The sequence below is a fragment of the Trichechus manatus genome, unplaced genomic scaffold (genome assembly GCF_000243295.1).
Source record: "Trichechus manatus latirostris isolate Lorelei unplaced genomic scaffold, TriManLat1.0 scaffold00242, whole genome shotgun sequence".
NCBI lineage: Eukaryota > Metazoa > Chordata > Mammalia > Sirenia > Trichechidae > Trichechus > Trichechus manatus.
The window spans coordinates 864299-879551 of record NW_004444178.1 but is presented as its reverse complement, the minus strand read 5'-3'; the positions used below and the strand labels follow the sequence as shown (position 1 = coordinate 879551).

At 34.8% G+C, this 15253-nt stretch overlaps 1 protein-coding gene across 1 annotated transcript in view; it reads left to right on the top strand.

The window, feature by feature from the left end:
- The window catches only part of THSD7A (thrombospondin type 1 domain containing 7A), a 277288-nt gene that overhangs the window by 214823 nt on the left and 47212 nt on the right, over positions 1-15253 (top strand). Inside the window, exons 12-13 of the mRNA XM_004389354.1 lie at positions 854-1048; positions 2514-2777. Coding sequence (XP_004389411.1) covers positions 854-1048; positions 2514-2777 — 459 coding nt within the window. The remainder of the gene's footprint in view (positions 1-853; positions 1049-2513; positions 2778-15253) is intronic.

The window sequence follows — 15253 nt, the reverse complement described above, 5'->3', positions numbered from 1 at the left end:
ATCTTACTACAATCTTATTAACCTAGGGCCCTCCTAAGGTCAAAATGTCAGTCTCTTTCACCTTAGTTCATGATGATAGATGGAATCCCAGCAGGGCAGAGATCAGCAGCGGTTTTAACCTAGACCATAAACCTGAAAGGCCGTGTAAATCAGTCTGAATGAGGCCATTTAAACCAGCCTGATGAAAATTAAACTTTAGAACCGAGGTGTAAATGTTTCATCTGTTTCCTGATCAACTGAATGAATTATTTGTAAAACCAGGTGAGGAATGGGTCAGAGGGAGAAAGGAGACTTTAAACATCAGGGGCAGTTCTACTTTACCCTATAGGGTTGCTATGAGTTGGAATCAACTTGATGGCCTTGAGTTTGTTTTTTTGTTAAGATCCTCCTAGATAGAAAATCTAGAGTAGCCAATGTTATAAAAACAGGTATTAGAGGTGTCTGTGTCTCCTACGCCCTGTATGAATATATTTTTTTTGACATAAACTATTATCAGAACCCATGTGTAACTTTCATGTCTCTTAAAAAATTTATTTATAAATGTACCCCACTTGACAGGAATTGAAATCCTTAATAACATCCAATAAAACAGCTAAATGTTAATTGTGTGTGTGTGTGTGTGGTTTCCTGTGTACAAAACCACTGAGAGTTGTCTGTTATAAAAAAAAAGCCTACAGATAAATGTGATAACTACTGTTGATTATTAGAACACTCCTATTATATTTCTGCCACAAATAAGAAATTAAATGTGGATTCACTTGCCTATCTAAGAAAATGTCAGGAACATTTCTAGATTATAGAATAATTACAGACCTTTGAATTCATTATAATCAGCTTAATGCTTTTCTTTTAGCCATTACTTGTCGAAAGCAAGATGGAGGACAGGCTGGCATCCATGAATGCCTCCAATATGCAGGCCCTGTGCCAGCCCTCACCCAAGCCTGCCAGATCCCCTGCCAAGACGACTGTCAGTTTACCAGCTGGTCCAAGTTTTCTTCGTGCAATGGAGACTGTGGTGCAGTTAGGACCAGAAAGCGCACTATTGTCGGTAAGAATAATAGCTAACAAAGCCAACTCTTGTCAAGGTAGAAAAACACATCAAAAGTCACACCAACAGAGTTCTGACAATGTATTTGAAAAATGCACGGGTAAGCCTTATTGTTGGTACGCTTATATCTAACATGTCCCTGTATTCAGATGTATATTCTAAGTCAGCAGTCATAGAAGCATTATGTACATTTAGTAGAAATAAAACATAGCCTTGAGAATTGAACTATCACTCTATACAATGAGCGGAAGATTACCTTTTGGTATAAAAATGTACTTTCAGTGGATTGCCTAGAGACTGTGGAGGGTTTGAAGCAAAGTTTTTGGGGGAGAAGCAGAAAGATTGCCACTTCATTTTCTTAAGTTATTCTCCTCGTCACAGCCACACTTAATCCTTCCTCTCCTAAAATGTGGAATATAACGCTAACTCTGGATCTGAAAACTGCATTTTAAAAAACAATCATAATGAAAAATGCACTGATACTGGTGAGCAAGCAGGGGCCATTATACTCAAGTAGAGGCTGGTAAATTTATCGTCAGTGGCGAAAAAAAACAACCAAATGTATTGGTGCCATACTTTTCAACATTAAAAAATGATAAAATGAATCACCTGTCACAATGAAGACTGTTGAATACTATATAAGGCAGCCAGTGAAGGTATATGCAATATATATGTAATTAATTATACACAGATAGTATCTGTGTATATTTATATACAAATATAAATTAAAGTAACTAAATGTACATTATTTTTCAAGGTTATATATAACTTAATATCAAGAGAATCTTTTTTATTTTAAAGGGGAATTTATTTAGAGTATTTATATTCAGTAAGTTATTTATATTCAAATAATTTCAAGTATTTTTATTCTGGTATTAAATATCTTAATTTTGAATATTGCTAGTATTTCCTACATGAATTACCAGTATGTCAAAGTGATTATTCTTCAGAAATACTGAAGATGCAAAATCATGATCAGAAAAGTAAATCCAAAATCTCATTTTTCTAATTCTAATTCTATTTAACTCTGCCATTACTTTTGTAATTAACAAAAGAGCTGTGCAGTCCAAAGCAGTGACTCTCTCCCTCTCTCATATTTTTGCATGTTACGAAGAAGAGGGTTATGCACTTACCAGACTCACCAGTCAGTGAAGTCACATGATCATTTTAGAGGACCTTAATCATTTTGAAGAGTATAAAATGCAGCACAACATTTAGTGCCTTATGCAAAATGGGCTATTTTTAAACTAGAAAATAAGAAAAATTTCACTATGTGAAGCACACAACCCTAGCAAGAGAATATATAGAAAGAGTGTGGGGTGTGGAATAGCATTTATTTATAGATTACTGCTGAATGTGGTTAAAAATAAAGAAAGGAAGTTTAGGAAAGTAGAAAATTTGAGGATGCTTGAACTGAACAATGTTATTTTCCAATATAAATTACCTAGTGCTTTCTTTTCCACAGGAAAAAGTAAAAAGAAAGAAAAATGTAAAAATTCTCATCTGTACCCCCTGATTGAGACTCAGTATTGTCCTTGTGACAAATATAATGCACAGCCTGTGGGGAACTGGTCAGACTGTATTTTACCAGAAGGTAAAGTCGAAGTGTTACTGGGAATGAAAGTACAAGGAGACATCAAGGAATGTGGACAAGGATATCGTTACCAAGCAATGGCATGTTATGATCAAAATGGTAGGCTCGTGGAAACGTCCAGATGTAACAGCCATGGTAATCCAGATTTTCTTCTGTGTTACTTATTTGCTGTTTTTGGGGGTAAGGGTACAATGCACATGTATAAAAGTAGAGGGGAGATGTAGGTTTACAGAAGCAGTGTGTTCTTCTAAATTGAACACCATGGAGGGCCATCAAGGTGTCATGGTGACATTTATTTGGAATTTTTTAAACCTCTACCTACAAAGAATCTTCCAAAAACTTGTCCCAAAGTCCTCACAATATCGAAGCCCTAGGTATAAGTATTTTTAGGTAAATCTATATGCATTGCTGTTTAAGATCATTCCATACCTTTAGAACAGTAACCTCAAATGGGAGGAGAGTTTAGTATTTATAACAGGTAGACTTTGAGAAACATCTGTAAAAGTACCTGAGTATTTTAGTCTTCACATCAAAATAGTGCAGGTGTTATAAATTAGATACCAAGAAAAATGTAAATGCTCTTCCTGTTTTGAGGTGATATGACCATAATTAGTCATTAAAATGTAAAACTGAACATCCCTTTAAAAATGCATTTCTCCTGGAATTCAGCATGAAAGTGTTTGCTCACATTTTTAAATTTTTATGCATGTATAATCATTTGTTTTTAACATCACCTGTGAGCTTCCAGAATGACTTTCATATCTTCTCACTTTTACCCTGATCTGTTAATTAGATATATGTGTGCTTCAGTAAGCCACTTAACAGTCAATTTATTTTTAGAAAAAAAACTTAAAATATCCTGTAACTTGCACAAAAAAAATTGATCCCTTAAAAAAAGGAAAAGTACAAAAATAATTTAAATTGGCCTAAAGGCAGAAGACCTCCTACCATAGCATTGTCAATTCACAACCTGAAGAAAGCACTGCTGTATTCTAGAGAAAAGGCCCTTATAGAAGAAGATGGGTCCATGACAGCACTGAACTTCATAGGGGTTGTGAAATGATCTAACAAAGACTGTCAACTAAGGGAACCATTCCAGTATAGTTCCTGTTTCTGTCCCACACTTTTCCTGTCTCATTCAATCTGATCTATGATGGGATGTCCAATGGGATATTTTCGTGTTCCCTAACATTTTTACTCAAGGTAAAGTCTGGGGAGACTGAATCTGTATTGCCTGATTGCTTTGAAATTGCCACTTTCTTTAAATATATCCTGCCAATCCTAATGGTGTTTGTGGAAAGTAGTAATCTTGCTACTCTATCATAGACATGAGCCCTGGTGGTACAGTGGTTAAGTGCTTACTGTTAACTGGAAGGTAGGTGGTTTGAACCCATCAGCCGTTCCTTGGGAGAGAGATGTGCAGTCTCTAGGACAAGAACCTTCTCTCAGACAAATCAGTTTTCTAGATGGATGGTGAAAATGGGGTTTTAAAGTGTTTGGAGAAAAGGAGTCTCTTCCTGCTTTCAGTTTGAACATAAAATTTATCCACACATGTTTTTGAGCAAAGGACACTAAATTCCTATTCAATATGACCTTAGGGCATGTCTATTTAATCATAGGTGTCCATCTGTGGGTCAAAATATTAATTATACTGATAAAGCAGTTTGACTTTCACCAGTTTAATTATATTATTCTACGTTATTTCCCTTGCGATCACCATTTTTTAAAATTACTTTGGGCACAGTTCTATTACATTTCTACTTCCTTATAATGATCAATTCTGTGCTGAAAAGAGATATGGGCATATGCTTAAAAAAATCAGATCTTAAGGAATACTTTGGGAGCCACATAAATGTGCATCTGTTGTGATACATGATATTAAAAAGAATTCTTGCAAAAATGTTGATATATAAATACCTTTTTGGCACTTATCTATCATAAAAACATAATACAAATTATGTATATTTACTTTGGTAGGAATCTTAGATGATGTCACTATAGCAACAGATTTTAAATCACTTAAAAACCAAATCACAAATTTCCTCTGCGCTATTAGATTCCTCTGTGACTCTTGATTGAGGCACTAGAAATTCACTGAATTCCTGACTACATAATACTAGGTACTTCTCAAGTTAATCACCTTTAAAATTTTCATAGAAGAAAAGGTAGAATTTCTGGAACTTTAAAAAAAATTATATCATTGAACCTTGATATTTTAAAGAACCTTAGAAGTAACCTAGCTTATGCAAAGTACAAGATTTCCATTTAGACATTGTAATAGAATTGTATCATGCTGCTCCCCCAGCCCCTACCTAGCTCTCCCAGGCCCCTCATCCTGCTCTATTTATTATATTTATGAAGCATGAATCATCTTATAACATAGCATATAATTTACTTATGTATTACATTTACTGTTTATGTTTTATCTTCCCTACATGAAGGTAGTTTGATGAGGATATGAATCATGGTCTGTTTCATTCACTGATATAACCCAAACACCTAGAATAATAGGTGCTTAATAAATATTTGTAGAGTGAATGAATGAATGAGCGAATAGCTGGAGAGAATTATTTTTCCATAGGAAAAATTGAGCCCCCCGGGATCAGGCTAAGACACTTCTTTTTTCTGGACAATGTCTTGCCTTCTGTATCACATCTTTGAAAAATGATCAGACATCTTTGAGAACAGCTAAAATCTTTGGAATAAATAAGAGCTATTCATGTCACAAGCTTTCTGTATGGTACTCACCAAATACTTGTGTCTTTTTACCTCCTAAGTAGGAGAATAAAAAATAATCACATATCCATTCCACTGAGTTACGTCGGTAATGTTAATATTGGCAAGTCTCTTTTATTGCCATTTAAAGCCTACTGTTCAGAATTGCCTAATTTGTACAACACTGGATGTAGACAACAGTTTAACCTCTGGCTTTGTATTAGTGATTGTGACAACTCACGTTTTCCCAAACTCTATTTACAACTCTACTTGGGAGTTTGGAATATTGATTTAACTCTCTTTGCTTCCACTCACTCTTTTCCTTGAGAAAATAAATAATACAATCTCTAATAATCTGAGGGTGAATTGGATAAAGTGTAAAAATGCCTGAGGCTCCAGTCTTGAGCTCTACAAGCTAACTACGTATGTAATTTCTTCCAGGTACTTCTCTTCCATCTTTATCCTTAGCAAATTTGTCTTTGCTATTTCTCATAGGCAGTTTAAGCCATAATGCATTATCAATAAATATTCTAAAATTGAGCTCAATTGTATTTGCAAAGTTTTGTCATCTGTTAATATCAGTAAGCAGAAAGACTTGTCTGACATGATTGTTCTTCCCGATCCCACATTGTTTAATATTCACAGCTCTCTGAAATCCTAAAATTAAAATATTACTGTTGATGCCAATCAAATATTTGCCAATATGGAGACCATGAGGAAACTCAAGAATCAGCTATTATATTAAATTACTTGTCAACAAATGTTTTCTTAAATGGCCAGAGAGTGAATATTTTAGGCTTTGAAAGCCAAATAGTCTGTGTTGCAACTACTCATCTCTGCAGCTGTAGGATGAAAGCTGCCATAGACAGTATGTGAACGAATGGGTATGATTGTGTTCCAACAAAACTTTATTTATAAAAACATATGTGGGCCATCACTTGCCAAAGGAGATCTAAACCCTTCCTACACAAAATGTGATCTGCAGCATTTTCATTAAGGGGAACTTGCTAGAAATGCAGAAATTCAGTCCCCATTTCAGACCTACTGAGTTAGAATCTACCTTTCCATAAGATCCCCAGAGGGTTGTATTGCACAGTGAAAGTTTGAGGATTACTGCACAGGACCATGCACACACTCACAGGGCAACTGAGACTTAGTAGGGATCCTGAGTCTGAGCCTGAGGAGAGAAGGCGTGTGGAAATTACCTCCTTGTGAACCATGTAATGATGCTACTGTGGGCAAAACAATCAACACCTCCCACATGACTTCACCTGATTACCAGATATGGGGTGAGGACATTTAGAAATTTCTGAGATTTATAAGGATGAGTTTTCATAAGAGAAAATCTCTTTAGGTATAGATCTGAATAAAGAATGAGCCTATAGGGCCTTCTGTGAAAAGGATATTGGCAGTTTAACAATTGCTGTGAAGAAACTGCTGAGCTTCACTTCAGGGGGTGCAGTTACAGGGAAAATTTTGGGATCATTTCCTTCTCTTGTAATGAGGGTAGCATAAATAGAAACATTCTACTATTCTTACATTGTTTTTTCATTAGATGTTATTAACCCCATGTAATATATTGAGTATTTAATGCTTCGTGGAAAATTGGTGGTGAGCACTATAGAACTATAAAAGTCCAATTAATTCATTTTTTGTCCTTTTGAAAATGTTGCTGTTGTTGTTAGGTGGCACTCATAGAGACCCTATGTGACAGAGTAGAACTGTTCTATAGGGTTTTCTTGGCTGTAATCTTTACGGAAGCAGATCACCAGGTCTTTCTCCCATGGAGCTGCTGAGTGGGTTCCAACCGCCAACCTTTCAGTTAGCAACTAAGTACTTAACCATTTGTGCCACCAAGCCCTTCCTTTTGAAAATGGTCATAATTTTGCTGAGGAAACTATATAGCTTGCCTTTTCCAGAATGCCATATAGTTGGAATTATGCAGTATGTAGCTTTTTCAGACTGGCTTCTTCTATTTAACAATATGCATTTAACATTCCTCCATGTCTTTTCATGGCTTGGTAGCTCATTTCTTTTTATCAGTGAATAATACTTCATGATATGGATGCACCACAGTTTGTTTATCCATTCACCTACTGAAAAGCATCTTAGTTACTTCCAATTTTTGGCAATTATGAATAAACTCAATATAGTTTTTGGCATTTTACTATAGTACTTTTGATGTTTAAAAAAGAAAAAAACTTAAAATCATAGGAAAACATAAATCAGTTTACCTATGAAAATATTACTCAGTAGTATTGTGGAAGAAAAAGAAGTCTTTTTAAGTTCAGATAGAGAAATTTTAAAAAAGTACTTTAGGCTTATTGACTGCTCTATTGATAAATAGAATATATTGCTACATTGAAGTGCTGTGCACATTTCACTTCATGCACTCCGTCATCATGATTTAATGACACAAAGGTTGTCAGGGCTTTGGGCTGCCATGTAGTTATCATGCTGATGTTCAGATAGGTGTAATATTTTTGTAGGTCACATTACATCCTTTTGATTATTTCAGTTTGTCTTTTAACCATAGTCACAACTGAATAATTCAGAATAGTTTGTCTTATGCCTTGTTAGTGTAAGATTAATTTCTCCTTAATGCTAATTGTAAAAGATATAGTGATTAGTATTGACTCTTCAATGCTTTCTCTCTTTGCCTGTGTTTATGAATGGATTACAGAGAAGCTTCTGGACATTAACGAATGGCTTTAACAATTACTTTTGAAAGCATCTGTGGGATTCTGTGTGTGCCCATTAAAGTCTGATATTTTGAAAAGACTTTTCCTGGCACCCAAAGGTGCTTATATTTCATAGGGTTTGCTTCATAGGTACTTTGCATTAGAGCACTAATTATTAAAATAAAAAGAAAGTTCCGTAAAATTTTCAAGTAAAGCAAAAGATATTTAATAAAACTTTTTCATATTGTAGCTTACTCTTAATGTGGAAACATTTAACATTATTGCCTAATAGCATAAGTGGTCTATACCAGCTTCCCACAATCATAATACATATGATTTCAGAGCAGACAGCGTGGTTAAATGACCATCTCTAGCTACTGCGAAGAACTGCAACTGTCAAATGTTGCTTTGTCTGTCAGAGACCCTAGTACACATGCTACAGGTGTAGCATTACTTTCTATTAGAACTTGTGGAAACAGAAAAGAATCATCATCAAAAGTTAGAATAGGAATATGTCCCAGATGTCATGTGGTACAAGTGCCCAATTGTATTGAAAACATTCATAGAGACCCCAATTTATAAATAGATTTTAGTTTAAGAGCATATGCTTTTAAGACACTGTGTGCAACTTGGGGTACACTGATGGAAGTATTTGTGTATACGGTAGTGTAAATTGTGAGGATAACCCACATGACCACTCAACCATAATGTAATAGAAATGTATTACTTTTTGTAATGGGGTTCTATGGAAGATTACCTAGGTTTAATATTAGAAATTAATTAGAAACAAAATTGAATGAGAAATTGTTCCCTATTGTAGTAAATGCTCATATTTGAGGAAGAACATGTTTAATTAAAATGGGCAGAAGAGGAAATAAATAGGCTTGTAAACAAGCTGAAATACAGTCCTCAATTCTCTGAAAGGCTTTTACAGTTGATGGAATTTAATGTCAAATTCATTTCAAAATTTAAATCTCTCCTTTGATAGCACAGGTATGGCTCATATTTTATAGTTATTCACACTTGGGATCCTTTCCTTTAAAATGGAAAACACTGGCAGAGCTTGAGGGAGAGATTTTTCTGGAGGTAACTGGCTACAAGTTTAAAGAGCCCAGGAAAGAACGAAAAGAGCTGTGAAGAATACTTGAGTACACACAGAAAGCAATCGCCTAGGGTCAAATTACAATAAGGTGTGGATACCAGAATTATTCTCACACAGGCTCCCAAAGGGAGGACAATGAAGGTGATGAGGGAGAAACTTCAAAAATTTCCTGCTGCCATTCGTGTCACCTGTGATGGAAAAGCATCTGCTGTTATCATTTAGTTCCATGGACACCGAGTCCCAGACACCTCAATTCATCTATTTCTTAATAACACAGTTTTCAAACTTGGCTCCACTGAGCCCCTAAGGCCAGTCTGTCAAACACAGCCTCCAATATATCCATTTGACTTACTGGACTTTTTTTAGCTTTAGGAAGAAGTGTTCCACTGTTTAAAATAACTTTAACTGCAAAAAACAATTTATTATTTGCAACACTAAACAATACAGAAATGTGAACTCTGTCTTTACCAATAATTTCTGCTGTTATATTTTACTCCTAATTCTTTTAATTGACCTCTGAACTCTCCCTGCCTCTAATGTTATAGAGAAGGGATAACACTAATTTCAACTAAATAATTTTGAAGTGATAATTTTGCTGATACTGGTGGTAGTTTTATTGATATAGCAGACATGTGCATTACTTATGTTATTACAAGGTTTCACAATTCATGAAGTTACAAAATGACCTGTGTGGATCTAAATATAGATTGCTATTATATTAGTAAAATCCTGCAAATAAAAAACATAGTTTTAAAGCTCTATAAGACATTACACCACTCATCTGCCAGTTTGATGTATTGTGGTGACTTTCATGTTGCTGTGATGCTGGAAGCTATGCCACTAGTATTTCAAATACCAGAAGGGTCACCCATGGTGGACAGATTTCAGTGGCACCACCAGACTAAGACAGACTAGGAAGAAGGACCTGGCAATCTACTTCTAAAAAAATTGATCAGTGAAAACCTTATAAATAGCAGTGGAACATTGTCTGATATAGTGTTGGAAGATGAGCCCCTCAGGTTGAAAAGCACTCAAAATACAACTACAGAAGAGCTCCCTCCTCAAAGTAGAGTCAGCCTTAATGACATGGATGGAGTCAAGCTTTCGGGACCTTCATTTGCTGATGTGGCACAACTCAAATGAGAAGGAACATCTGCAAACTTCCATTAATAATTGGAACATACAATGTATGAAGTATGAATCTAGGAAAATTGTAAGTTGTCAAAAATTAAATGGGACACCTGAAGATAGATATCCTAGGCATTCGTGAGCTGAAATAGACTGGTATTAGCCATTTTGAATCAGACAATCATATGGTCTACTATGCCAGGAATGAAAAGTTGGAGAGGAATGGCCTCACATTCATCATGAAAAGAACATTTCAAGATCTTTCCTGATGTACAACGCTGTCAGTGATAGGATAATATCCATAAGCCTACAAAGAAGACCACTTAATATGACTATTATTCAAATTTATGTACCAACCACTAATGCTAAAGATGAGGGAACTGAAGATTTTTACCAATTTCTGCAGTCTGAAGTTGATCAAACCTGCAATCAGGACGCATTGATAATTACTGGTGATTGCAGTGTGTAAGTTGGAAATCTGTATATAGACCATGAGCACAATTAAGTGTTCTGGAATTCCCATTGTTTGCAATGCTATCCATAATTTGTTATGATCCACGGGGTCAAATGCCTTTGCATAGTCAATAAAACACAGGTGAACATCTTTCTGGTATTCTCTGCTTTCAGCCAAGATCCATCTGACATCACCAATGATATTCCTTATTCCACATCCTCTTCTGAATTCGGCTTGAATTTGTGGCAGTTCCTTGTTGATGTACTGCTGCAACTGTTTTTGAAAGATCTTCAGCAAAATTTTTACTTGTGTGTGTTATTAATGATATTGTTTGGTAACTCCTGAGTTCTGTTGGATCACCTTTCTTTGGAATGGGTACAGATATGGATCTCTCCTGGTCCATTGGCCAGGTAGCTGTTTTCCAAATTTCTTGGCATAGATAAGTGAGTGCTTCCAGTACTGCATCCGTTTGTTAAAACATCTTAATTGGTATTCCGTCAGTTCCTGGAGCCTTGTTTTTCGCCAATGTCTTCAGTGCATCTTGGACTTCTTCCTTCAGTATCATTGGTTCTTGATTACATGCTACCTCCTGAAATGGCTGAACATCAACCAATTCTTTTTGGTACAGTGACTGTGTATTCCTTCCATCTTCTTCTGATATTTCCAGTGTCGTTCAATATTTTGTCCATAGAATCCTTCACTATTGCAACTCAAGGCTTGAATTTTTTCTTCACCTCTTTCAGCTTGAGAAATGCAAAGCGTGTTCTTCCTTTTTGGTTTACTAACTACAGGTCTTTGCACATTTCATTGTAATACTTTACTTTGTCTTCTCGAGTCCCCCTTCGAAATTTTCTGTTCAGCTCTTTTATTTCTTTGTTTCTTCCATTCGCTTTAGGTACCCTACGTTCAAGAGCAAGCTTCAGATTCTCTTCTGACATCCATTTTGGTCTTTTCTTTCTTTCCTGTCTTTTTAACAACCTTTTGCTTTCTTCATGTATGATGTCTTTGATATCATCCCACAACTCATCTGGTCTTTGGTCCTTAGTGCTGAATGCATCAAATCTATTCTTGAGATGGTCTCTAAATTCAAGTGGGATATACTCAAGGCCATACTGTAGCTCCTGTGGACTTGTTTTAATTTTCTTCTATTGCAACTCAACGTCACCTAACAGCAACAACAATCATATGGCATAAGTTAAGTATAGTATTTCATTCGTAAAATGTAAGATTTTTCCTGCATCACACCATCATCAGAATGGTCAAGTACTCTACAAGGCTTTAGCATAGAAATATGTTTTACATAAATGTGTTAAGAAGGCATTATATATTAGACATATATCATATCTTCGTTCTCAAAAAGTTAACCTATGAGCACACCAACAAATTTGTGCATTTCAAATGTCATTTTAAGAAAAAAAATCTTTACTTCTACTTACTTTCATTGTTTATTCCGTTTCTTCATAGTTGCATTGAAGTCCCATTCCGCCCTTCCATGAGATTTTAATTACACTGCATATAAAACAAAATTGACTCCTCTTCTGGTCTTTTTAAGTAGCCATTAAAAAAACCAGCTCAGGAAGTTTCTTCCCGTAGTAGTTTCCCTTCCCTTTGTTGAAACTAGTTTCTGTACTAGCTTATCCATAAGTTTAACCTAAACTTTAAAGCATAAAATAATTTAAGAAGAAAAAACTTTTTTAAAAAATTTGTGAGATTTTCTTTTTGCATTTTCACCCATATCTGGAAATGAACATTTAAAAAAAACTTTTAAAAAATATCTTAAAATTCTATATGGTTCAAAACATGAATTCAGTTATAAAAATTAGTTGTCATGGGGTCGATTCCAACTCATGGCAAACCAATATGTATAAAAAACTGTGCTCCATAAGGTTTTCAATGGCTGATTTTTTAGAAGTAGATCTCCAGTCCTTTTTTTTGAGGTGTCATTGAAGTGAACTCAAACTTCCAACTATTCAGTTGGTAGCCAAGCACATTAAATCCAATTATAGCGAGTTATGATTTTAACTAACCTGAATGATTTTAATTCTCACTGGTCTAGAAAGATGTAGAAAAAGTCCGCAAGTGGAAAATGCAGTGTTTGAGTCATCCTCCTAGAGATTCACAGTTCTTATTAGCAAAATAGTGAAAGCATAGACCAAAGAGACCTGTTTAACCTAGTTGCATGCAACAGTTTTCCAACTTACTTGACCACAGAACACTTTCTTTTACAAAAAAGAACTATGTTGAACATTTATTAGCATCAAATGGACTAATATTTAAAGACCATCCTTTGGAAATACCTCTGTAGCAGTATAAGATTTTCAGGGATTGAAAGAACTGTTCCCCACCTTGAATCAGTTTCAAAATAAATCATTCTAATATGTTTCAAAGTGAAATTATTTCCATTATTTAACTTTCACAATATAAACAGTCTGTCAAATGTATGTTTGTATTACTTACAAAGCCCATTGCCAAAGTGAGTTTTTTAGAACCTGCGTCTGATTTTTAACAGTGTGTTAGTTAAAACTGTAAATGTTAAATTAGAGAAGAAAGTGAATATATGCCTTAATCTAAGTAATTATTCTCAAGGTTTGTTATTTTGGTATAAACTATAGCCATTCACACTGATGTTGAAATTTTCTGAGAAAATCTATTACTTAGCAAATATGAAGAGATGTGTCACTATACTTCTATAAAACAAATAAGTTTAAGTAAAATTAAAATTAAAACAGCATCTCATTGTAGTTTTATACATTTACCTGGACATCTTGCTATGACAATTAGTTGCCCAATGCTGATTTATAATTTTTCATACACTGAATACATGAATTTGGGTAAAACATTAGAATATAGGAGTTTGAATATGTACATAGCATTTTGGCTTCCCAACATTATCAAGTTATTAATTCTTAATATATATATAATTACTAAAGATTATCCTTTGGAAACTTGAAAAACAATGATTTTTTTTTCATTTTTCTCAAACCTATGAAGACCATTATAGATTTTCTCATTCCTGATTTGCAACCATATGCATATGATACACATTTCAGTTGAGTCAATTCTGACTCATAGCGACACTGTAGGACAGAGTGGAACTGCCCCATAGGGTTTCCAAGGAGCGGCTGGCGGATTCGAACTGCTCACCTTTTGGTTAGCAGCTGAGCTCTTAACCACTGTGCCACCAGGGCTGCAAAGAATATCCTTTGGGAACTTGAAAAACAATGACTTTTTTTTTTCATTTTTCTCAAACCCGTGAGAACTATCATAGATAAAAGTCAAGCTAGATTTTTTCATTCCTGGTTTGCAGCCGTGTGCATATAATACACATTTCAGTAGGAGAGGTTTTTGAAGTCCATTTTGAGATTAATCCAGATGTTTCAGATAGAATACCAGAGTTGCTCATTCTCCCAGCTGTAAATCAGAAGCAACCAATATTTGCCATGAGTTTTCAAAATGAATAGTTTAATCCATCAGCAGTGCACCTTTCAAAAACACAATTTGGTAATTGTGAAAGTTGTTGGAAACCACATTATCTGTACATTCATAAATCGAATTAGGTGATTGGATATATCTCAAAGACAATATGCCCACTGCTTGCCACTTTCATCTTGCTGATGGCTTGTATTCATTCCAACCTAAAAGCAGCAGTCAGAGCAGATACAGTATTAAAAAAATATGATTAGAAGTCAGGGGTTTGATTTTTCCATGTGTTAAAACCAGTGTTGAACTGTTAACACTGTTAATTGTGATGTCATTTATTTTATTCCAAGCATTCCTCAGCAACCATAAATTGCTGCAAGATGCCATCAGTTTATCTGGCATTAAAATGCTTCAAATATTTCTCTCTCTCTCCATCCCTCGTGATTGTTTGGTGTTAATTGCCCTCAAAAATGATCTTAGCCGAGAAGGCAGGGGAATGCTTATCTAGCAGTTCACTAGTAGTGTTAAGGATTTTAATGGTGCTAGATAAACATGACAGGCAATTATTGAATGTTGTTATACATTGGAAAATAAAAATGGAATGCTCAGCAATATACTCTTTTGCAGCTTTATCTATACGTCAGTGCTAATTTGTATCTTTTAACAGTTTAATAGATTTTTATTTGAGAGATGTAATATGCTATTGGAAAATCAAACATAAAAGTTTTATATTTTCTTCCTAAATAATATAATGTGACTCAGTCTGACATGTTAAATCTCACTAATGCCATAATAATTCAACAGACAAAATGGAAAGAAAGAACTTCAACTCATTCACTACTCTGCGAAGTCGTGGCATGAAAGATCATGTGATTCTATTTTCAACCACAATTACCGAATAATAAAAGGTTAGAGGTTTGCTCTTGACGGTCCTTTTGCAGTTTAGCAAGAGGGATGAATGGTACTCTTCTAGAAATATTTCAATATTGTATTATCTTTTGAAATACTATTATTCTTCTGCCAAAGCCATTGATAATATTTAGAAACAATTGTTTTTTTTTTTAATTCATGAACTTTTACAAATGTTATTAAATAATGAGGTCACAGAGTG